Source organism: Globicephala melas, chromosome 2 (genome assembly GCF_963455315.2).
Source record: "Globicephala melas chromosome 2, mGloMel1.2, whole genome shotgun sequence".
Classification (NCBI taxonomy): domain Eukaryota; kingdom Metazoa; phylum Chordata; class Mammalia; order Artiodactyla; family Delphinidae; genus Globicephala; species Globicephala melas.
Window position 1 is genome coordinate 65,165,744 of NC_083315.2, and position 26,882 is coordinate 65,192,625.

General features: G+C 35.7%; 1 protein-coding gene across 1 annotated transcript; it reads right to left on the reverse strand.

Moving 5' to 3' along the window:
- Positions 1 to 13,736: 13,736 nt before the first annotated feature.
- On the reverse strand, positions 13,737 to 14,800 carry SPESP1 (sperm equatorial segment protein 1). The gene is made up of 2 exons (XM_030875287.2): positions 14,779 to 14,800; positions 13,737 to 14,707 (listed from the first exon to the last, which is right to left on the reverse strand). The coding sequence occupies exons 1-2, from the start codon at positions 14,798 to 14,800 to the stop codon at positions 13,737 to 13,739; spliced, it is 993 nt and encodes a 330-aa protein (XP_030731147.1).
- Positions 14,801 to 26,882: the final 12,082 nt, after the last annotated feature.

Below are 26,882 nucleotides of genomic sequence, written 5' to 3' on the forward strand. Positions count from 1 at the left end.
ACCTCTTCAGTAACATGTTCAATAAAAAGCTGAACTCTTAAAAATAAAATTACACCTTAAAGAACTAGAAAAAGGAGAACACGGTCAACACAAAGCTAAAAGGAGGAAGGAAATAATAAATATTAGAGTGAAGATAACAGACTTAGAGAATAGGAAAATAGAATCGATGAAAATAAAGTTAGTCCTCTGAAAAAATCAACAAAATTGACAAACCTTTAGCTAGAATGACACAGAAGGAGAATGAGAAGATTCAAATAACTAAAATCAGAAATGAAAATAAGGACATTACTACCTACTTTACAGAAATAAAAATAATTATAAGAGAATACTATGAACCATTGTATGCCAACAAATTAGACCTAGATGAAATGGACAAGTTCTTAGAAACACAGATACCAAAAACAGACTCAAGAAGAAATAGAAAATCTTGACAGACCTATAACCAATACAGATTTAATCAGTAATCAAAAACCTCCCAAGAAAGAAAAGTTCAGGACCAGATGGCTTCACGAGTGAATCTACGAAAGATTTAAAGAAAAATTAACGACAATCTTTCACAACTCTTCCAAAAAAAAAAGAAAAGGAGGGAATACCTCCTAATTCATTCTATGAGGTCAGATAAACACATTACAAGAAAAGAAATCATGGCTCAATATCCTTTATGAATGTAGGTGCAAAAATCCTTAACAAAATACTAGCAAACAGAATCCAGCAGCATATTAAAAAGATCAGACACCATGTCCAAGCAGGATATATCCCAAGAATGCAAGTGTGGATCAACATAAGAAAATCAATCAGTGTTATACACCACATTAATAAATTAAATGAAAGAACCATGTTATCATCTCAACTGATGCAGAAAAAGCATTTGACAAAACTCAAACACCCTTTCATGATAAAAACACTCAAAAACTAGAACTGATTGGAACTTTCTCAACATGATAAAGGGCATTTATAAAAACCCCACAACTAGCATCATACTCAATGGTGAAACACTGAAAGCTTTCTCCTTAAGATCAGGGAGTAGATAAAGATGATCACTTCAACATCATCATCATCACCATTGCTATTCAACATTTACTGGAAGTTCTAGTCAGAGTAATTAAGCAAGAAAAAGAAATTAAATGCACCCAGAAGGAAAAGAAGTCAACCTATCTGTATTTGCAGACGACATGATCCTATATATAGAAATCTCAAATAATCCACAAAAGAGCTACTATAACTAACAAATAAATTCAGAAAAGTTGCACAGTAGAAGGTCAACACCAACAAAATCAGTCGTGTTTCTATACATCAGCAATGAACAAGTTGAAAACAAATCCATTTACAATAGCATTCAAAAGAATGAAGTACCTGGGAAAAAATTTATCCGAAGAGGTGAAAGGCTTTTACACTAAAATATACAAAACATTGTTAAAAGGCATTAAAGAAAACCTAAATAAAAAAAATCATCCTTTGTTGATGGAATATTGCTATTTTAAGACAGAAATACTACCCAAAGATATCTACAGATTCAATGCAATCCCTTTTAAAATTCAAACAGCCATTTTTTTTCAGGAATGAAAAAGCCAGTTCTCAAATTCATATGGAATTACAAGGTGCCCTGAATAGCAAAAACAATCTTAAAAAAGAAAAACAAAGTTGGGGGACTCACATTTCCCATTTCAAAACTTACTACAAATCTACAGTAACCAAAATAGTGTCATAATAGCATAGGAATAAACATATAGATCAATGGAATAGAATTGAGAGTCCAGAAATAAACTCATTTATCTATTCCAGTTGATTTTCAACATTGGTGCAAGACCATTCATTGGGGAAAAATAGTCTCTTCAACAAATGGTGCTGGGACAACTGGATATCCACATGCAAAAGAAGAAAGTTCAACTTCTACCCCACACCACATACAAAAATTAACTCAAAATGGATCAGTGACCTAAATATAAGAGCTCATACTACAAAACTCTTAATAAAATTTACACTATCATATGCACCTTGGAAAGCAAGGACTAAAGAAAGAATTTTCAAATGAACAAACAAAAAGAGCTAACACTGGGACTTCCCTGGTGGTCCATTGGTTAAGACTCCAAGCTCCAAGCTTCCACTGCAGGGGGCACAGGTTCGCTCCCTGGTCAGGGAACTAAGATCCCACATGTCATGTGGTGTGACAAAAAAAAAAAATATATATATATATATATATATTTCACCAAAATATGAACACATAAAACAGTATCTTAAAATACCTTAATCCAATGTAAACATTTTCTCAAAATAGAGTTTCAAGCACTTTGCCAGAATATAAAGGAGATATTTTGAATGTTCTCAAATCACGCTATACGGCACTGGCCCTATATAACCATAGAAAACCTCTTTAAAGCTGCAAGTAACACAAAGTTATCATTTATTAAGCACTTAGTATGTACTAGTCCCTTCACATATGCTATTGCTTTTAAACCTTCTAACTCACTCAATATCAACAGCTATTCTACATCACTAAAAAAGACAATAGAAGCTACACTAAAAAAAAATAGAAGCTACAATCTGGAATTCCCTCAGTTTTTTGCCACCGAACCTATAAGCCCACCTTTATCTCAACCCATTCTTTCTCCTTCCCTCCTATTGCAATAAAGGAGATGTTAAATCTTTTCATCTAAAGTAAAAATCCTCTACCAGTGCTCTGGATCTCATTTGTTCCATTAACTATCTTCAACCTCTCCTTTTCTACTGGCTCCTTCTCATCAGCTCCTAAACATGACTCAGTCTCACCTATCTGAAAATAACAAACAAATAGTTTCCCTGGGTTTTACTTTCCCCTCCAGATATCATCTTTTTTTCTCATTCTAGTCAGTTAAATACTTCATGAATTGTCTACATTTTCTATTTCCATTTTCTTATCTCAACTTACTCTTCCAATATGCCTTCCTCATCAACACCTCTACCACAACCATTTTTGCCCTAATTGGGTAGATGATTTTCAGACTTTATCTTGCTCAATTTCTCAGTTACAACAGTGTTAATTCCTCCTTCTTTCTTTAAATATTTTGCCTTTGGCTTCTATATAACTATACTTTTCCTAGTATACCTTCTACTTCTCTATTCTTACCCCCAGTTGCTTTAGGAGCTCCTTTTCCTTATTTGTCTCTTTAAATTAGAGTTCCTTAAGCCTTAGCTCTAGGTCTTCTTCTCTTCCCTATATACTATATAGAGAATCCCCCCACATCAATGGCTTAAATTTCCATTTATATGCAGATAGCTCCCAAATACTTACTTACAGCTATTTCTTAAGCTCTAGACCAATATATCTAACTGGAACACGTCTCATAGGCATCTTAAATTTAATGTATTCAAAAATAACATTTCCAAAATCATCTCACCCATAAACATGCTTCCTCTTAAATATAGTGTAATACGTTAATACTTACTGAACATATAATTATGGGCCAGGCATTGTGCTAAGTGCTAGGATTACAGCAATGAACAAAACTCTCATGGCCCCTGCTCTCCTAGACTTAGTCTGGTGAGGGGAGACAAACATTAAACAAATAATTATACAAATAACTATAAAATTATAATTATGATAAATGCTATTAAAAAAACAAAGTACACTACCATGTACCCAATGGCTCAAGTCAGAAACATAGAAATCATTCCTGACTCCTTGCTTTGTCTTGTACATCAATCACCAAATTCTATTGATTCCTAATTCCTAAATATCTCTCAAATTCAACTACTTATTTCTACTTCCTCTGTTACCATCCAAATCCAGAACATCATCATCTTTCACCAGATTCCTATAAGTCTCCTAACTGGCCTCTACTTCCAGTCTTGTTCCTTCCTATCCTTTATCTACACTGCAGCCAAATAGAATGATTTGTTAAAAATGCTTAAAATCTTTAAAAACATTCTTATTGTCTTTAGGATAAAGTACAAACTCTTAAACACAACTAAAATCCCTGGACATCATATATAAAACAGATATAAGTAGACTCTAAAAGGTGGACCAAAAAAAAGGTATACTGGCTAAAGACCTCTGAACCCAAGAAATGACATGGTACTGCATTCTCCAGATTTCTTTCTTTGCCTCATATATCCCAGACTTGGAGCTAAAGAAGCTGACAACCCAGAAACAGGAGAAGGCACATACATAAAAATCTCATAAAAGCCACTCTCTTTAGCCAAAGGATCTGGAAGGGGCAGGCTAGCAATTTAGAAAACTTTTAGCCAGTAACCACTCTATTCCAGCCAAATAGTACAGAAAAACTGTGACCTCCAATCCAACCATCTCCACTAGCAAAAGCCAAGTAGGGATGCTGCCCTCACCAGCGTGGTATCAGAGAAGGCTGAGTAAGAAGCCAGAACTTTCATCCCTGTTGGGTGTACTGAATCCCCCACTACATGTTAGTGGAGACCATATGGAGAGCCTGGACTTCCATCTCCGTTCAGCAATAATAAGTCATCCTTCTTGCTCACCACTACCGTGGTATCAGAGGAGGCCTAGTGGACAGTCAGAACTTTCACCACTACCCAGCAGGAATGATAATCAACTGATGTCAACACCAAGATAACAGAGATGTTAGAATTATATGATAAAGATGTTAAAGCAGTCATCATAAAAATGCTTCAATGAACATTATAAACATGATTGATATCAATGAAAAAGTATAAAATCTCCCCAAAGAAATAGAGTCTTAGCAAAGAATTAGAAGATATAAAGGAGTACCAAATGAAAATTTTAGAATTAGAAAATAACTGAAACAAAAAGCTCTGTGAATGGTCTCAACAGAAGAATGTGGGGCAGGGGGTGGGGAACAGAGGAAAGAAAAAGTAAACTTGAAGGCAGAATAATAGGAATTATCCAAATCTGAATGAGAAAGTAAACAAAAAATAAATGGAGAGAGCCCCAGGACCCATGATACTATAATAGAAGATCTAGCATGCCTGTCATTGGAGTCCTAGAAAAAGAGAAGAAGGTAGAGTTGAAAAAGTACTCAAAGAAATAATGAATGAAAAGTTCTCAAATCTGGCAAAACCCATAAACCTACAGATTCAAGAATCTGAACAAATTCCAAACAGGATAAATCCAAAATAATCCACACAAAGACATATTATAGGCAAACTTCTCAAAATTAAAGTGAAAGAAAAACCCTTGAAAGCAGTGAGAAAGAAGTGACATCTTACCCTAAGAAAAAACAAAACAAATGACAGTGGATTTCTCATCAAAAACCATGGAGGCAGGAAAAAAGCAGTACATTTTTCAAGTGATGAGAGAAAATAAACTATCAATCCAGAAGCCTATGTCCAGCAAAAATATCCTTTAGAAATGAAGGGGAGGCTTCCCTGGTGGCACAGTGGTTAGGAATCCGCCTGCCAATGCAGGGGGGACGGGTTTGATCCCAGGCTCGGGAAGATCCCACATGCCGTGGAGCCCACAACTACTGAGCCCGTGAGCCACAACTACTGAAGCCTGTGTGCCTAGAGCCTGTGCTCCACAACAGGGGAAGCCACAACAATGAGAAGCCCGCACGCTGCAGGGAAGAGTAGCCCCCACTCGCTGCAATGAGAGAGAGCCTGCACGCAGCAACGAAGACCCAACACAACCAAAAATAAAAAATCAATAAATTTAGAAAAAAAAGAAAGGAAGGGGAAATGAAGGTATTTTCAGACAATGGAAAACTAAGGGTACACTAGAGAATTCTACCAAATGTTGAAAGAATTAACACCAATTTACGCAATCTTTTCCAGAAAATAGAAGAAAGAGAAACACTCCCAACTCATTTGATGAAGCCAATATTACCCTGATACCAAAACTTGTAGACAAGGACAGTACACACACACACACAAAGAAGAAAACTACAGGCCAATAGTTTTCATTAATATAGATGTAGAAATCCTTAATGAATATTATTAGCATATAGAATTAAGCAATATGTTAAAAAAAAGATTAGGGGGCTTCCCTGGTGGTGCAGTGGTTAAGAATCCGCCTGCCAATGCAGGGGACACAGGTTCAAGCTCTGGTCTGGGAAGATCCCACATGCCGCGGAGCAACTAAGCCCATGTGCCACAACTACTGAGCCTGCGCTCTAGAGCCTGCGGGTCACAACTACTGAGCCTGTGTGCCACAACTACTGAAGCCCACGCTCCTAGAGCCCATCTGCTCTGCAACAAGATAAGCCACCACAATGAGAAGCCCACGCACTGCAATGAAAAGCAGCCCCCGCTCACCGCAACTAGAGAAAGCCTGTGCGCAGAAACGAAGACCCAGCGTGGCCAAAAATAAATAAATAAATTTATTTTTTAAAAAAATTAGGGACTTCCCTGGTTGTCCAGTGGTTAAGACTCCATACTTCCACTGCAGGGGGTGCAGGTTCAATCCCTGGTTTGGGGACCTAAGATCCCACATGCCCTGCAGCACAGCCAAAAAAAAAAAAAATTAAACACCTTGGCTATTTTAGTTTCCTAGGGCTGCCGTATTAAAGTATCACAAACTGGATGGTTTTAAACAACAGGAATTTATTCTCTCATGGTTTTGGAGGTTACAATTCCAAAATCAAGGTGTTAGCAGGGCTATTCTCCCTCTGACACTCTGGGTAGACTCTTTCCTTTCTTCTTCCTTGCCTCCAGTGGTGCCTGTTGATCCTTGGCATTCTAATCTCTGCCTCTGTCCTCACATGGTGTTCTCTCTGTGTCTCTGTTTTCACATGGCATTCTTATCTCTTTGTAACAGGACACCAGTCATACTGAATGGGGGACCTTGCATTTGGCAGTTGTTCCTTAGATATAACACCAAAGCACAAGTAGCAAAAGGAAATATAAATTTGACTATCAAAATTTAAAACTTTTGTACTCCAAACAATACCATTTAAAAAGTGAAAATACAACAGATAAAATGGAAGAAAATATTTTCAAATTATGTATCTAATATGGAACCAGTATCCAAAATATATAAAGAATTCTTATAACTCAATAATAAAAAGGCAAATAACCTAACTTTAAAATTGTAAAGGATCTAAACAGACTTTCCTTCAAAGATGATATACAAATGGCAAATAGACACATGAAAAGTTACTTGACATCATTAGACATTAGAGAAATTCAAGTGAAAACCACAATGATATACCCATTTTACTCTCACAAGGATGGCTATAATAAAAAAAAGCAGACTTTGACAACTGTTAGGAAAGATGTGGAAAAACTGAAACCTCATACATTGCTAGTGGGAAAGTAAAATGGTTCACTCCTTTGGAGAACAGTTTGGAAGTCCCTCAAAAAGTTATACATAAAGTTACCATATGACCCAGCAATTCTGCTCCTAGGTATACACCCAAGAGAATTTAAAACATATGTCCACATGTACATATATAACAGCATTATTTCTAATAGCCAAAAAGTGAAAACAACCCAAATGTCCATAAACTGATGAATGTATAAACAAAATGTGGTATATCCACATAATGGAATATTATTCAGCCATAAGCAGTAATAACGTACTAGTACATGCTACAATATGGATGAACTTTGAAAACATTATGTTAAATGAAAGGATACTGTATGATTATATCAAGTATCCAGAATAGAAAAATCCATAGAGACATGACACAGATTAGTGCTTGCTAGGGGTTAGGGGAGAGACATAGGGTTTCCTTCTGGGGCAATGAAATTCTGGAACTAGATAGTGTGATGGTTGTCAGACTTTATGAATATACTAAAACCACTGATTTGTACACTTTAAAATAAACATTAAATAATAGTGATAACACAAAATGCCTACAAGGTTTCAGAGAAACTCATATATTTCTGGTGGCTATATGAAATGATACAGCCACTCTGGAAAACAGTGGGGAGTTTCTTATAAAACTGAATACAACACAGCAGTTTCATTCCTGGGCATTTATGCCAGAGAAATGAAAACTTATGTTCAAACAAAAACCTACTAATGAATGTTTATAGGAGCTTTGTTTGTAATAGCCAAAAACTGAAGAGATGCTTGACCTGTTTAAGAACAAGAGGTTCTTAAACAGGTGAATGGTTAAACAAACTGTGGAGTGCTACTCAGCAATAAAAAGGAATTAATGGGGCTTCCCTGGTGGCGCAGTGGTTGAGAGTCCGCCTGCCGATGCAGGAGACGTGGGTTCGTGCCCCGGTCTGGGAAGATCCCACATGCCGCGGAGCGGCTAGGCCCGTGAGCCGTGTCCGCTGAGCCTGAGCGTCCGGAGCCTGTGCTCCGCAACGGGAGAGACCACAACAGTGAGAGGCCCGCGTACCGCAAAAAAAAAAAAAAAAAAGGAATTAATAATACATGCAACAACCTTGATAAATCTCTGGAGAACTGAGTGAAAAAAGTCAATCCCAAAAGATTATGTACAGTTTGATTCTATTTATATAACGTTCTTAAAATGACAAAATTATCAAAATGGAGAACAGAACAGTGGTTATCAGTGGTTAGGGAGAGGTGAAGGCAGGACGAAAGTGGGTGTGGCTATAAAGTGCCTGTATGGGCAATATGAGGGACCATTGTGTTGATGGAAATATTCTGTATCTTGTATCAATATTTGTATATTAGTTGTGATACTGTACTATAGTTTTTAAAGGTATTACTATAAGTGATATGAGTAAGGAATACATTAACTAGATTTCTTTGTATTATTTCTTACAACTGCATATTTACTTATATTTATCAAAAATAAGAAGTTTAATTAAAAAATAATAGGTCACAATAATGAGACTACTACACACACCTATTAGAATGGTAAAAATTCAGAACACTGACACCACCAAATGCTGGTGAGGATGTGGAGAAACAAACTCTCATTCACTGCTGGTGGGAACACAAAATGGTACAGCCACTTTGGAAGACAGTTAGTTAGTTTCCATAGAACTAAACATACTCTTACCATATGATCCAGCAGTTGTGCTCAAAGGAACTGAAAACTTGTGTCCACACAAACGCTTGCATGTGGATGTTTACATAAACTTTATTCATAATTGCCAAAACTTGGAGGCAACCAAAATGTTCAATAGGCAAATGAATAAACTGAGATACATTCAGACAATGGAATATTATACAGAGCTAAATGAGCTATCAAGCCATGAAAAGACATGGAAGAACCTTAAATGCATATTACTAAGTGACAGAAGCCAATCTGAAAAGCCTACAAACTATATGATTCCAATATGACATCCTGGAAAAGGCAAAACTATGGAGAAAGTAAAAAAGATCAATGGTTGCCAGGGATTAGGGGGAGGGATGAATAGGCAGAACACAGAGGATATTTAGGGCACTGAAACTACTCTTTATGATACTATACACTTACCCAAACACAGAGAATGCACAATACCAAGAGTGAACTCAAAGGTCAACTATGGATTTTGGGTTATAATGATGTATCAAAGTAGGCTCATCAATTGTAACAAATATCCCACTCTGGTGGGGGACGCTGATATGGAGGAGGCTACACATGTATGGGGATAGGTGATATAAGGGAAATCTCTATCTTCTGTTTAATTTTGCCTAAAACTGCTCTGAAAAATAGTCTGATTTTCAAAAGGTAAAACCATTAAAACACTATAATAGAACAGAGGAATTTCGTAAAATCTCAGAGTGGGAAAGGCAAGACACAAAACATAAAGACACCCAAAGAAAAAATGTGTAAATCTGATTTATAAATGTTTTAAATTTCTACATGGAAACACCAAAATACAAATAATAAACTAGACAAAATATCTGTAAAACTATGACACAAAATTCCGATTTTCTTATTATATTAACAGGTTGTATGCATCACTAAGAGCAAACCAGTAGAGAAGTAGAAATGAATAGATCATTTCTACAGATAAAAATATAAATATGAAAAGAAGTCCAACTCATAATTAATAAATATACACTAAAACAACAACTAGCTAGCATTTTTCATCAATCACATTGGCCAAATGTAAAAGTTTGTTAAAGTTATCGCCAAATGTAAAAGTTTGTTAAAGTATCTCACTTTCAAAGTGTGAAAAAACTGGCACAACTGAAAATGTATGTCCACACAAAAACATGCACACAGATGTTTATAGCAGCTTTATTCATAACTGTCAAATCTTGGAAGCAACCACGATGTCCTTCAATAGGTGAATTGATAAACTATGGTACATCTGTACACTGGAATGCTATCTAGTACTAAAAGACATGAGCTCTCAAGCAACAAAAAGACACGGAGGGATCTTAAATGCATATTGCTAAGTGAAAGAAGCCAATCTGAAATGGTTATATACCATATGATTCTAACTATCTGACATTCTGGAAAAGGCAAAAGTATAGAGACAGTAAAAATATCTGTGTTGCCGTGGGCTGGAGGGGTGGGAGAGACAGAGATGAATAAGTGGAGCACAAGGCCTTTTAAGGACAGTGAAACCATTGTGTATGATATTGTGATGGTGGACACATGTCATTTTACATTTGTCAAAACTGATAGAATGGGGCTTCCCTGGTGGCGCAGTGGTTAAGAATCCGCCTGCCAATGCAGGGGACACGGGTTCAAGCCCTGGTCCGGGAAGATCCCACATGCCGTGGAGCAACTAAACCCGTGCACCACAACTACTGAGCCTGTGCTCTAGAGCCCGCGAGCCACAACTACTGAGCCCACGTGCCACAACTACTGAAGCCCGCATGCCTAGAGCCCGAGCTCTGCAACAACAGAAGCCACCGCGATGAGAAGCCCGTGCACCGCAAAGAAGAGTAGCCCCCGCCCGCCGCAACTAGAGAAAGCCCGTGCACAGCAACAAAGACCCAGTGCAGCCAAAAATAAATAAATAAAATAAATAAATTTTAAAAAAAACAACAACAAAACTGATAGAATGTACAACACAAAGAGTAAAACTTAATGTAAACTATGGACTTCAGTAATGATAATGTATCAACATTGGTTCACCAATTGTAACAAATGTACCACACTAACACAAGATATAAATAATAGGGGAAACTATGGGGGAAGAGAGGGAGGTATGTGGAAACTCTGTACTTTTTAATTTTTCTGCAAGCCTACAACTGCTCTAACAGAATAAAGATCTAATTTTTGAAAACTGGGCACCACTGGAGGATTCTATGAACAAATTGTTTTGAAAACTGTTAAACACAGAGAAAGATTCAAGCATGTGATACCTTTCCAATACACACTGGACTACTGCGGACTCAAACAACATATGGAAGGAACTTTCTCTTTATAGACATATTCCAGCTAATAAAGGAAGGAATGATATCCCCTTCTTGTAACATTTGATCAATTTATCTACGTAATAATCATCATAGGCTGCTAATAATACAAAAAGAAACATACCAGATTGAGGAATACATCAACATCTTAACAAAAACAAACAAAAAAACCAACCTGAGTCTGATAAAGCCTCTCTAGAGTCAACTACCAACTTACCAAAAACATACTAAATGGCACTATGGGGATATAATAAGCAAAATCTCTGCTGTGTAAAACCATAGGTCCAATGACCAATTTCGCTGACAAGTAAATCTCAAGAGGAAAAAAAGAGGTGTAGTTTAAAAGAGACTTAACGAGTCAAATCAACCAATCTCAACGTGTAAACTTCATTTGGATTTATTTAGTTTGTTTCATTCAAACAAACTAAATTTTTTAAATTATTAGACAATCAGAAATGTGAACATTGACTAGATTTGATGATTTAAAGAATTATTAAATTTTTATGTGTGATATTGTGGTAGTGGTTTTTTAAAAAGCTTATAGAGCTTCACACTCCTATACTTACAGATGAAATGAAAAAGTATCTGGCATTTAATCCAACATAAAATAGAAAAGAGGGAAAGCGGTTTAGGTGGAATAAGACTGGTCATTAGTAGATAATTGTTGAAACTGGATGATGGGTACATGGGTTTATTAATCTGTTTATTTTGCACGTTTGAAATTTCCCATAGCAAAATTATTTTTTAAAAATAAGCAACAGTAGGGCTTCCCTGGTGGCGCAGCGGTTGAGAGTCTGCCTGCCGATGCAGGGGACACGGGTTCGTGCCCTGGTCCGGAAGGATCTCACATGCCGCGGAGCGGCTGGACCCGTGAGCCATGGCCGCTGAGCCTGCGCATCCGGAGCCTGTGCTCAGCAACGGGAGAGGCCGCGGCAGTGAGAGGCCCGTGTACCGCAAAAAAAAAAAAAAAAAAAAGAAAAAAGCAACAGTAGTAAACGGTAAAAGTGTTATTATGAAATAAAACATTAGTAGTCCTTTTTGTAATATAGCTAATTGTGTGTGAATTATTTCTGATCCCTGCTACTCGCTCAGTCACCATATCCATTCAATCACCAAATCTTGTTGATTCTACCTCTTAACTGCCACTTCTTTCCATCTTAGTCCAAGCTAAATTTGGCCTGGGCACAGTACACTTCAACTTTTGCCTACTTTCAAAACCGTAGCCAGAGTGGGTTTTTTTTTTTTAAACACAATTTTGATCATACCTAGCCTTTGCTTAAAATCTACTAATGGCTTCTCATTGATCATGGGATAAAGGCTAAAATCTTTAATATGCAATTTGAGGCCTTGCAAGATCTATTCCAACCCTGTGTACCTTACCAGCTCCATCTTAAGATGCTCTCCATTGCCCTTCTATACTGCAGCTACTTCTTGAACTTGCCATACTCATTCTCAACTCAGAGCACTCACACGTGCTGTTCTCTCTTTCTGGAATGCTCCCTTCTCCCTTACACACACCCTCATCCTTCAGATCTCACTTTAAATGCTACTTTCTCAGGATAGCTTTCCCATTATTCTTGGTCTTGGTGAGGTCAAATTTCTCATACTTCTATAACAACTGAAATTTAAAAATTGTTGAAGTTATGTCTGTCTTTGCTGCTATAATACGATTTCAAACAGAGAAGGAACTAAGTATCCCCAAATCCAGCATTTTGTCCTGCACATAGTAAAAGGTCAATAAATATTTATTAAACTATAAATGACTCACTTGATAAGTGAATAAATAAATGAATTTAAATATAATACCAGTCAAATCATGAAACAGAATTACCTGTACCATAATTACAATATTACAGTTAACCTAAATTGTGTTAGTCATACTCCCAAATAAAAGATTTGCAAAGCTTCAGTGTATATGTATATAAACAAACAAAAAGAGAAAATAAGTGAGAATGATTTCATTACAAATCCCGGTTACAGTCCCTCACTGATACTCCAAAAGTATTTAACAACAAAGGAACAGGGATGTATCTTAATGTATCATCCACCTTTCAGAGGAGGCACATATATATTCAAATAAAAGTAGTTCTGATACATACTCCAACTATGCTATTCAGATAGAAAACTCAGATCCTCTGAAAGAGTAATAAAGACCACATATCCTAAAATTTTACATTTATATGCAATTATTGAAAACCAGCGACATATACAGACTGCACAAGTCTCTTAAGTCTTATAAAATGGATGAATTTACTAACCTATTCAAGTAAAATCAAAGCTTAAACATTTTATGGATTAGATCTTTATAACTTTTAAAATTAATGAGAAAAAACTACAAACTCCTGAACCAAAATTTTATTTTAAATTGTTAGGTTTTAGTGTATATGAAAACTTTTCATAATACATGACACATAAAGATGTTAGCACATTGAACTACAATAGAAAATATTTTTATACAACTTTTGAATCACTAATATGCTTATTGCCCCTGTGAATGAATGCACAGTTAGCTTAGATCAACTTTGTCATGAATATCAAGTAGTTTTTAAAGTTTTATATTATTGTTTAATAACTTCCTAATGAGGTTTTGAGTTTCTCCTTGACTTACACATAATATTGTTTTTAATATATTGAATACTGCAGTAGCTTTTCCTCTCATCTCTGGTGGAACATATTTAATATCTAAATATTCAGGTAATTTAGATCTAGAATTATACAGCATGTTAATAACAGTTTCAATGTCATCAACTCCATCACTGCTTTGTCCTAGTGGTAACATCTGGGATTTATACATTTTTTCTAATTTACGTTCTGCTGCTGTTGCTAGAGCAAGGCTTCGTTTTAGGTGTTCTTTAGAGGCTCGAATGTCTTCTCTATATTCTGGCTTGAAACTCTCAGGAAGAGGTACCTGTTGCACCTGTGAGCCGATATCTTCAATTTTTTTCAAAATGTCTTTATTATACAAATTGTGTGGTTCAGGATTTTCCATTTCATAGTTGCCTGAGAGCTGAGGAACACCTTCTGTGGCAATATCCAAGTCAGTGTTCCTACTTAAAGAGGTGACACCTTGACTTGTAAATGATTCAGTAACAATTGGCAATTGCTCTGGTGCCTCAGTTTGACTTACAGTTGGCTCTGGCTCTGGCTCTTCTTTCTCAATATAAGGTTCTTTTGCATGTAAATCAACAGAAATGTTATTTGGTTTAATTGACCAGAAAGCTGTACTTTTAGTATGGTTTTTTTTATCTATTTCCAGTGTGAAGCCCCTAGTAGGGAAAGTTGTAGTTTCTTCACTGACAGGATTGATTAAAACATCATTCTCAGCTGGAGCTTCATCATGTGTAAACTTTACCTCCTTAAATTTTGATACCCTCGATCCTACAGAATCAGCATTATTTGGAGACTCTGATCTTTTCTGATGACCTGGCTCCTTAGTGGGAATACTTAGTACTAGGTTCTGTAAAACTTGTACATAATGATTCAATTTTTGTTCTTCATCAGGCGTCACAGTTATTCCTTAAGGGGAAAAATCCAAACAATAAGTAACATTTATTATTATGTATGACATATTGACAGAATCTACTCACCTAAATTTACTTCATATGCCATCACTTAAAAGTTGAGATAAAGAACCAAGAAATAAAGCACCTTTGACACAGTCAACTCTCATTTAAAGGAACAAAATTATTTTTTCAGATTCTTATTAAAACAGATGAGCAAAATTAGTGCAAAAGTTACATATTAACACAATTCTCTATATCTCTTTGCTTTTACTCTCCCATATAACTTATGATTCAGTAGGCAACTTACTAAAACAAAATTCTTGGTTATGTCCTCTAACAGAGTGGTGTGCCGTAGTAGGCTTAGAGTGGCTCACCAGAGCCAATTATTAAATTTTTAGGAATTTTGTGAGCCAGATGGTAAACACAGACATTGTTAAAAATTAAATTATCTGAATTTACAATTAAGTAAATGTATTCAAAACAAGGCAATATTCAATACTTATCACTTTTATTTTATTTCATTTTCCTATTATTTATGCTCTTGAGGTTATTTACATCTAGTATGTTATAAATGCTATATATGCTATATAATGGTATGCCATTGTTTATCTCTTTCACCTCCCTGATGAGTGATATCAAGTAGGTACTTTGAAATCAACCATGGTGAGAGTATCTGCCTCATGTAAATGGGCAAACACCATAAGTCAGGGTGTACCCACCTCTCGGAAAAGCCAGTTGTTAAACATTTACTGGTATATCACTGCCTTCAACCCAGCAAAAATCTAACTACAGCCTGTGGGTCACATCCACCCAAATATTTTCATTAATAAAGTTTTTTTGAAACTCAGTCAGTCTTGCCCCTTTGTTTATGTATTGTGTATGGCTGCTTTGGGCTGCAGCAGTAGAGCTGAATAGTTGGAACAGAGACGATATGGCCTACGAAGCTGAAAATACTATCTGGCCCTTTACAGAAAAAGTTTACAGAAAAGTTCCTGGTTTAAATCATCCATATTTTACTCTTACAACAAAATGGCAGTTCTATTTATACTGGTATTTTGCAGTATCTGAGTGGTGAAGCCTCTCATTTCCAATGTGGAAAACGGAAAAGATTATTGAATAATATATTCTGAAATTCTGCTCAACTCCCCAACTCCAGAGTCAGAAGTTTTTAATTTTAAGTGCTAGAATTTTGTGTTACATGTAATTTTGAATTGATTTCGCCACTGTCATGGATACAAACTGATTTAATTCAAGGAAGTAAGTCACTTTTTCCCAAACACTAATGAATAACTTCTATCTGAACCCTCCCTCTGCAGGCAAAATGAAATAACAAAAATTTCTGCTCAGGAGGCACTTTTATTCAGCTCTTTGGCAAGCACAAAATAGTCCAAAAACGATTTACCTCCTCTCTTCCTTAACTCATCTGTTACAACTTAGAAAGACCAGATGGAATTTTAATCAAAATTGAAATTATATTTCTAAATTTTAAAAATCTTAACCAGAACAGTTTAGTGAGTCAATGTGATAGTGGAAAGACACTAGACTTGTCTACTAGAGATCTAGATTCTAAAAGGAGACTCTGTGTTTTATGTCATGTTCAGAAAAGTCTTGCATCCCTGAGATCCATTTGATGATGATGGGTGAAAAAAGAAAGATATAGAACATAAGGTAGATTTGTATATTATCCCTATAATTTTTTTTTTTTTTTTTTTTTGCAGTATGCGGGCCTCTCACTGCTGTGGCCTCTCCCGTTGCGGAGCACAGGCTCCAGACGTGCAGGCTCAGCAGCCATGGCTCACGGGCCCAGCCGCTCCGCGGCATGTGGGATCCTTCCGGACTAGGGCACGAACCCGTGTCCCCTGCATCGGCAGGCGGACTCTCAACCACTGCACCACCAGGGAAGCCCTATCCTTATAATTTTTATGAATCAGTGACATAGCATCATACATTTGTCTGTGAACTGAGAACTTTTTTAATGGATTAGAAGCATGACATACCAAATTCATGTGGGCATTTGCCCCAGAGGAGAGGGAATGGGACTGAAGTTGGTTATTAAAGGGGTCATTAGACTTATCTATAATGTTTTACTCTCTAAGCACACACACACAATCACTTAACATAGTAAACCATTAAAGGTCACATCTTAAAAAGGAAAATAACTTATTTATGTATTCTTATATTTATAAAATACATTGTCCTGAATCTAGAGTTTTCCTGAAGGAAAATATTAAGTAAAATGAATTTGTAGCCTAGTGCAGTCAAAAAAAACCTTTCATTCTGGTCCTGGTTCTACCAGTTTCTAGCATCATGACCTTAGGTAACTACCTAATTTCTCTGAACATTTACTTAACTATGAAATTAAGATACTATATCTGCCCTTTTATCTCACAGAACTAAATAAATTAGTTATTTGAAAACACTTGAAAAGCTACAGAGCACTGTATAAGATAATATTATTCTCTATGAAGGCAAAACTGGTTACATTTCTCATTTTAAAATATAAATTTAAATCCCTAAAAAGAAATAGGCTTTGGATTCTATTTAGTAAAAAAACACTAGAAGCTCTCCTGCTAAAGATAAGGAACAAGATCAGAATACTAATATCTCCATTACTCTTTAACATCATGTTGGAGGTATCAGTCAATGTAATGAGACAAGATAACTGGAAGCATGAGAATTGGGAAGAAAAAGATAAAACTATCTTTATATGCAGATGATATAATTATACATTGAGATAACACAAAAGAATCCATTGAAAAGCTACTACATGGAGTAAGAGAATTTAGTAAAGTAGCAAGTTATAAAATCAACATACAAAAATCAATATACAAATATAAACCAGTTAGAAGATAAAATGAGAAAGAAGATGCTATTATGATAACAAAAAATGAAAGAAAATATCAAATCATAAATTTAAAAAGACATGTCCAAAATTTATATGAGGAATTATACTAGGCTGAATATAGACATCCAGAGACCAGGTCCTAATCCCTGGAACCTGTAAATGTTACCTTACAAATAAACGAGTCACAGGTATGAAATATACAGTATGGAGAATATAGTTATAATTATGTAATATCTTTGTATGGTGACAGATGGTAACTAGACTCATGGTGGTGATCATTTTGAAATGTACAGAAATATCCAATCACTGTACTGTGTAACAGGAACTAACATAGTGCTGTAGGTCAATTATACTTCAAAAACAAACAAACAAACAAACTCACAGAAAAAAGAGATTAGATCTATGGTTACCAGAGGTGGGGGGGGAGGGGAAATTGGATGAAGGCAGTCAAAAGGTACAAATTTCCAGTTATAAGATAAGGACTAGGGACGTAATGTACAATACGCTAAATATAACACTGACGTACATTATATATGAAAGTTGTTAAGAGAGTAAATCCTAAGAGTTCTCATCACAAGGAAAATTTTTTTTCTCTACTTCTTTAATTTGGTATCTATATGAGATGACAGATGTTCACTAAACTTACTGTGGTAATCATTTCATGATGTATGTAAGTCAAATCACTATTCTGTATACCTTAAACGTATACAGTGCTGTATGTCAATTATAACTCAATAAAACTGGTGGTGGGGGGGGAAAGAGAGGTAGATAAACAATAATTTTTTAAAAGAAAAGAAAAAAGAGTCCATGCAGATGTGATTAAGTTAGGGATCTTGACAAAGGAGATTAACCTGGATTATCTGGGAGGGATCTAAATCCAGTGTTTTTATAAGAGAGAGACAGAGAGATATTTGAAACACACACAGAAGAGGAGGAAGTAACACAGAAGAGGAGGCAGGGTAGAGTGAAGTGGTCATAATATAAAGAATGGAGACAAGGAAAATATTTTCTCCTAGAGCTTGCAGAGGGACCACAACTCTGCCCTACACCTTAATATTGGCTCAGTAATGCTGATTTTAGATTTCTAGCCTCTAGAACTGTGAGAGAATAAATTTCTGTTGTTTTGAGACACCAAGTTTGTGGTAATTTGTTATAGCAGTCACAGAAAACTGATACAGGAATATAATAAAATCTTCTGAAAGACATAATGTAAACTTCAACAAACAGACATACCATGTTCTAAGACAAGAAGATTCAAAATAAACATGCTCAGATGTCAGATTCTCTGTTAATTTTACACTTAATATGCTCCTAGTAAAATATCATTAATATGTTAATAATATTAATGAAGTTATAAAAATAGATTATAAAGTTCATTTGAACAGAGTAAGAATAGCCAGAAAAACAAGAGGCTAGCCCTATTATATATTAAAATATATTGCAAAGCCTCTATTATAAAAATAGTATAGCACTGTACATGAATAGACAGATGAATGGAACAGAAAATACAGAAATAGATGCAATTGCATATTGAAATACAGCTAAAGGTGAGGGAAGGTTTCAATTTATGAATTATTCCAGCTAATAAATGAAGAAGCCATTTATAATTAGAACGTAATTATTTTGCAATGTATCAATGATTATTTATATCACAAAAGACAAAATCAGACATATGCTTCCTGATAAAAGGACACAGTACCACCTATGAAGTGGTCTTGCAAAAAAGGTCAAACCTGAGTCCAACAAGTTTCTCTAGATGTAACTAACAACATATGGAAAGTACAAGAGACAACAAAAGAAAATATAAAGTGCGCCATGGGCATATACTCAGCAAAATCTAGACTACGGAAAGCTATAGGACATATGATCCAATTTCCTCAACAACTGCAAGGGGAAAAATAGAGATGAAGGAGGAACTACAGATTAAAAGAGAATTAACAAACATATCAATGAATTACATGCATGAATCTTATTTGAATCTGAATTCAATTAAACTGGAAAAGAGAGAATCAGGAAAGTTTGAACACTGACCAAGATATTTGGTAATATTAAGAAATTATTATCTTTTTAGGTGTGAAATTCACATTGTTGTAGTTTTTTTAAGGTACTTATATTTCAGTGCTTTATACTGAAATATTTACTGATAAAATTATGTGACGTCTGGAATTTGCTTCTAAATAATCCAAGTCTTAGGAGTTGGGGAGAGGGACCAAGCCCTGGGGAGAGGGATCAAGGAGGTAAGGTGGAAAGGAATGTGGGTGGAAATATCAATGAAACAAGATTAATTATAGGTTAATAATAGTTGAAACTGGTTATAGATATATGACAATTATACCATTCTTTCTACTTGTGTATATATTTAAACTTCTCCATGATAAAATGTTTTTAAAAACCTGTTTTGGAAAAATTTCAATTCTGGGCAACTATTCATAAGCAAATCTAAAGTCTGCAACCAACAGTGGTTTAAATGCTTCTTAAAAGACATTGCTATTAGATTACAGTCTGCTAAACATTCAATTTTTAATAACCTGTCTCTTCTCAAAGTAGTAAATAGGATATCCAGGTTACTATTAGGCAAATTAGATTGTCAAAGGACAGAAATAGGTGATACTTATTGCTAGTTGATTCCTAAAAGAACTGAAGTACTCATAATCCCTTTATACTGAAACTCAGGCAACTCTAAAAATCCTGTTCATGGCTGCCTAAAAACAGAGCACCCTACCTTCTACCTTGCTTTCCCTCCCCTCTTCATGTACTCTTTGTCTATACACTGTTCTATTGTTAAATCCACCCTCTCCGCACACACTTCCCACCTCCTTTTTTCCTCCAAAAACATCTACATATTTCATATTGACTGCTCTTGCCAGTCAACTTGATCATTATAAAATTGTTCACAAAGCATCTGAAAAAGAACAGATATATGTATATGTATAACTGAATCACTTTGCTGTATACCTGAAGCTAACACAACATTGTAAATCAACTATACTCCAATATAAAATAAATTTTTTTTTAAAATGTTCACAAAGCAAGGTAGTAAAAGATAATGAAGGCTCAAATATCCCTACAAATGGCCCTGGCCACTGTGAAAATCTGCTTTTCCCCATTCTTCAGGAGGTGCTAGAAAGATGAACAAAATTCAAATTCTTACAAAGACCAGACAACTCTGCTAGAAGTTTGGTTATTATATTTTGGATATTTGCAGTCTACCCTGGTGTACTTTATAATATTCCCTCTATGTTCACCAGTTAGTGATCCAACCAAACACTGCAATGTCTTAGAATGTGGCTAAAGTAAGAATCTTTTCCACCCTGAGAAGCCATAATGCTGCCTGGAAAGTGCCTCAACTAAGCAGAATGGCTACCTGCTAATGCAGGCTTGAGGTTTAACAGGAATCACAGATATGGAGATTATATCAATAGCTGAGCTTGGGACTGCCTGCACTTTTCTTCTTGAAATAGTACAGGGAGAATTAGTCACATGACAGAAATAACAGAAAAGTAAACAAAATAGTAAAACTGTAGGAACAAAAGTAGCATGAAATCTGAAGGGGAAATTGGAAAACAGTGATTGAAAAGACCATAACAGCTCTGACTGACTGAGCGATTACTATGTGCCAGGCACTATACTAAAGGCTTTGGATGTGAAATGTTCTTTTAAATTAATTAATTAATTAATTAATTTATGGCTGTGTTGGCTCTTTGTTGCTGCGAGCGGGCTTTCTCTAGTTGCAGCAAGCGGGGGCTACTCTTCGTTGCAGTGCACGGGCTTCTCATTGCAGTGGCTTCTCTTGTTGCGGAACACAGGCTCTAGGCGCACGGGCTTCAGTAGTTGTGGCTCGCTGGCTCTAGAGCGCAGGCTCAGTAGTTGTGGCACACGGGCTTAGGTGCTCCGCGGCATGTGGGATCTTCCCAGACCAGGGCTCAAACCCGTGTCCCCTGCATTGGCAGGCGGATTCTTAACCACCGCACCACCAGGGAAGTCCCGTGAAGTGTTTTTATAAAGCGGAAAAGGAGGACACCTAGAAAGGATAAGTAATTTGCCTGATATTATATTTAATTTATAAGTGGTAATAAGGGATCCAAACACAGGCTGCCTTACTTCAAGCAGGTACACATAACAACTACACAATGTTGTCATAAAAAGATGACACTAGGATGCTGGCAAAATAGTAAAAGTATGATAATAAAATTGTTCTGAAGGAATTCAGCTCTATTTTTAAATACACATGAATACTAAAATATCATAAATAAATAGGTAAAATATACAAAATTTTGCTCTACTGTCAACTGGACCAAAATGTATCCCTTTCATGTATTAAGATGTATTGACAATATTAAAAATAACTGATCCAAATTTAACATGTTTTCTTTCTTTCTCTCTTTCCTTCTCTCTCTCTCTCTCTCTCCTTCCCACACCACGCTGTGGGATCTTACTTCCCTGACCAGGGATCAAACCTGCGCCCCCTGCAGTGAAAGCACAGTCTTAACCAGTGGACCACCAGGGAAGTCCCTAACGTTTTCTTAACACAAAGTATGGGTAGGAACTGACAGTCAATGACTTACAAAGGAATATATTCACTTCACACAGAGGTAAAAAAGCAAATTAATTAATTTTGAGTTTATTCTGAGGAAAATAATAAAATCATGATTTAAAATGAGTAATGAGGGCTTCCCTGGTGGTGCAGTGGTTGAGAGTCCGCCTGCCGATGCAGGGGACACGGGTTCGTGCCCCGGTCCGGGAAGATCCCACATGCCGCGGAGCGGCTGGGCCCGTGAACCATGGCTGCTGAGCCTGCACGTCTGGAGCCTGTGCTCCGCAACAGGAGATGCCACAACAGTGAGAGGCCCGCGTACCGCAAAAAACAAAAACAAAAATAAAATGAGTAATGAAATATAAAACTTCAATCAACAAACAATACATTCAAAACACACACTTCCTCCTCATAGAATAGTCAATTAAAGGAGGAAGAAGAGGGTTAAGGAATAACATAAAAGTCAATTAGCATGAAAACTTGCTAAAATTCACTGTTCATAAACAAATGCAAGTTAAAAACAATTTTTCTTTTACCAATTAGGCAGAAAAAAATTTTAAACAATAAAACCTAGGATTGTCATGTGCGTATGTTACTTCTTTAGTAAAAGAAGTAACTTCCTTACTTTCTGATCCCCAGATTTTTCATTAGTCTCTCTCTAGCATGCTGGTCTTTTCTTTATAAAACTTGGGATAATTTTGATTATGTATATATTTAATGTTTGCTAACTGCTACATATGATAAGCTCTTTGAGAGCTGTGACCATGTCTGCTTTGTTTTCTGTGTCCCCTGTTCTAACCAGTGCCTAGCACCATAGTAGACAGTCAAAAGGCATCTGTTAAATGAATGATTAAATGAATGAACCAAATGCTGGCAAGTATGTAAATTAATTGTACTTCCCATAATTTACCTTAAGGAAATAATCACATGCAAAAAAATTTCTAAAGAAGAATGCTGTAGAGGAAAACTAAGCTCCATGTTATGTTTAAGATAAATCTGCTGGTCTAAAGACTGTTTTTTATTGTTTCTTTGTTTTGATTTGGTTTAAGTTTGCTTTTTGTTTGCTTTTGGCTAATAGTCTAAAAATAATTAGGGAGAAAATCTGGACAAGTAAAAAAAGTTCTTATTTAGGCAAAGCAGGCAGTTTTTTTATAATAAAAGATACTGCTTTCACCATATTTTTCTGAATTTCTAAATCTGGTTTATCTAAAACAACATCATAAACATTGTTGTTAAACAACTCCAATTTTCAGGAAGCCCCTGAACTTCTAAGTGGTTCTTACTAAAAGGCATAATATAAGTTGAGATCACATAAATTTAACTAAATTTGCTTATGTTCTATTAATTTCCTTTTATTGCATTTTATCAATCTCTAAAATAACATCACATTAACATAACTTTAAGAAAATTATAATCTTAGGCAATGTTAATATATCTTCATGGTTTATCTATTACATATTTTAAAGTATACAATTTAACGGTTTTTAGTATAGCCACAGTTGTGGAACAATTACCACAATCTAAATTTAAAACACCACCCCAGAAAGAAGCCCACCCCTACCCCTCAGCCTTAGGCAACCACTAATCTACTTTCTGTCTCTCTACGAAATGCCTATTCAAGACATTTCATATAAATGAAATCATACAATATGTGTTCTTTTGTGACTAGCTTTTTTCACTTAGTATAATATTTTCTAGGTCATCCATGTTGTAGCATATATCAGTATGTCATTCATTTTTTTTTTTTTTTTTTTTTGCGGTACACGGGCCTCTCACTGCTGTGGCCTCTCCCGCCGCGGAGCACAGGCTCCGGACGCGCAGGCCCAGCGGCCATGGCCCATGGGCCCAGCCGCTCCGCGGCATGTGGAATCTTCCCGGACTGGGGCACGAACCCGTGTCCCCTGCATCGGCAGGCCGACTCTCAACCACTGTGCCACCAGGGAAGCCCTGTCATTCATTTTTATGGCTAAATAATGGACCATTGTACTGATGTAACCCATTTTGTTTATTCATTCATCAGCTGATGGACATTTGGGTCATTTCTACTTTTTAGTGATTATAAGTAATGTTGCTATGAACATTCATGTACAAGTTTTTGTGTGGATGTATTAATACATTTTCATTTCTCTTGAGTACATGCCTAGGAGTGGAACTGACACTATGTTTAATCCTTTCAAGAACTACCAAAGCAGTTGCATTCTCACCAGCAGTATATGAGGGTTCTAATTTCTCCGTATGATTCCAATACTTGTTATTGTCTGTCCTTTTGATATGGCCATCTCTGTGGGTGTGAAGTCCTATCTCATTGTGGTTTTGACTCATATTTCTCTAACAGCTAATGATATTAAGCACCTTTCCATGTGCCTGTTGACCATCTGTATATCTGTTGTAGAGAAATGTCTATTCTGATAGTTTCCCCAGCTTTTAATTGAGTTGCTTTATTATTACTGAATCGTAAGAATTCTTTATATATTCTGGAGACCAGTCCCTTATCATTTATATGATCTGAAAATATTTTCTCCTACTCTATGAGTTGTCTTTTTACTTTCTTAAAGTTATCATTTGTAGCACAGAAGTTTTAAATTTTGACATAGTTCAATTTATCTTTTTTTTTCTTTTGTTGCTTATGCTTCTGGTGTCATACCTAAGAAACCACCGCCAAATCCAAGGACACAAAGATCTACACCTACATTTTCATCTAAGAGTTTTATAGTTTTAGCTCTTACATTAGATCTATGATCCAGTTTGAGTTAATTTTTGTATATGGTTTGAGGTAAGGGTCTAACTTCATTTTCTTTTCCTGGTGTCCGAGCACCATTTGCTGAAAAGACTATTCTTTTCCCCACTGAATTGTCTTGGCATCCTTGTTGAAAATCAATTGACCATAAGTGTGAGTTCCTTTCTGGACTCTCAATTCAATCCCATTAATATATATGTCTATTCCTTTTTTTTTTTTTTAATGTGTGGCACACTTTTATGTTTTCTATTCTCTTCTTTTTAAATTTAATTTTTATTTTATATTAGGGTATACTTGATTTACAATACTGTGTTAGTTTCCAGTATACAGCAAAGTGATTCAGTTATATGTATATATACACCTCTATTCTTTTTCAGATTCTTTTCCCATATAAGTCATTACAGAATATTGAGTAGAGTTCCCTGTGCTATACAATAGGTCCTTGTCGATTATCTATATTATATATAGTAGTGTGTATATGTTAATCCCAAACTCCTATATGTATATGTCTAATCTTATGCCAGTACTACACGGTCTTGTTTACTGCAGCTGTAATACTAAATTTCGAAATCTCCTTGAACTTTGTTCTTTTTCAGGATTGTTATGGGTATCTGAGTCTCTTGCAATTCCATATGAATTTTAGTATCAGTTTGTTAATTTCTAAAAAAAAAAGCAGGCTAGGATTTTGATAGGGACTGTGTTGAATATGGGATCCTCCTGGACCGGGGCACGAACCCGCGTCCCCTGCATCAGCAGGCGGACTCTCAACCACTGCGCCACCAGGGAAGCCCGCCTTTGTATAATTTGACTACATTCTACTCCAATTAATGAACAGTCAAATTATCTTGTTTGGGGTTACTTGTAATTTTTTAAATTGTTTTGTTGTTAAATATACAGTTATCTGATGTATCCTCTATTCTAATTCTTTAATTTTAATTTGAGATTGTTGATGTTTTAATGGACAATTCTTTCTTGATAGCAGCATTACAATACTAGAGTTTAAGGGAAGGCTGTTTTTTATTAGTATACTTTATCAGATGGATGAAAAATATAAGCAGTTTGATCTGTCACTGTCAAGAATTTTATTTGATTAACCTAATGACTCATGTGGTTATGTGCATAACCTTTCTATACAAGGTATGCATGTACTACAAACCTTTCTTTTTTATACAAGTTCTTTCTGGTAAACCCAGTTTTGTATGTGCAAGAAATTTAGAAAATTCCAGTCCTTTAAACTTCTATGCAAGATTTTATATATTTGCATACATTAAAATATAATGCTTGGGCTTCCCTGGTGGCGCAGTGGTTGAGAGTCCGCCTGCCGATGCAGGGGACACAGGTTCGTACCCCAGTCTGGAAAGATCCCACATGCTGTGGAGCGGCTGGGCCCATGAGCCATAGCCACTGAGCCTGCACATCCGGAGCCTGTGCTCCGCAATGGGAGGGGCCACAACGGTGAGAGGTCCACAAACCGCAAAAAAAAAAAAAAAAAAAAAAAAAATATATATATATATATATATAGTGCTTGTAAACTAGTTGGTAATATTTTGTTTCTTGGTTTAGGCACTGGTTACACAGGAGCATTAACTATAAAAATTCATTAAGCCATACATTGTGATTATGCACTTTATTCTACATATATTATATATTTAAAATCTCATTTTTGTAACTGTTTTGCATTATAGTTACTAGACATTAACACATTTTTAAATCATTTTTAAAGAACCAGAATTTATAAAATTTAATTTTATCAATAGACGTTATTTTCATTTTAGTTAGCAGAGCTAACTGAAGACATATATAAACCAAGAGTTATATTTACCAGTTTCATTATGCCATAACTTTTATCACTTTAAAGAGGAAGTTAATATAAAATTTCTTAAATTTAAGATTATGAATCTGAAAATAGAACTCATAAGATTTTTTTTCTTCTACCAAAGAGTTAGGAGTGGTTTGGTTCCCCTATCACAGCTAAGAAACTATGGTTTATGTGACCAAAGATATTGTAAATTTTTTTAAATTAAAAAATATGATTTTTAGGTTTAGTTACTCATTTTAAGCTATAAATAATG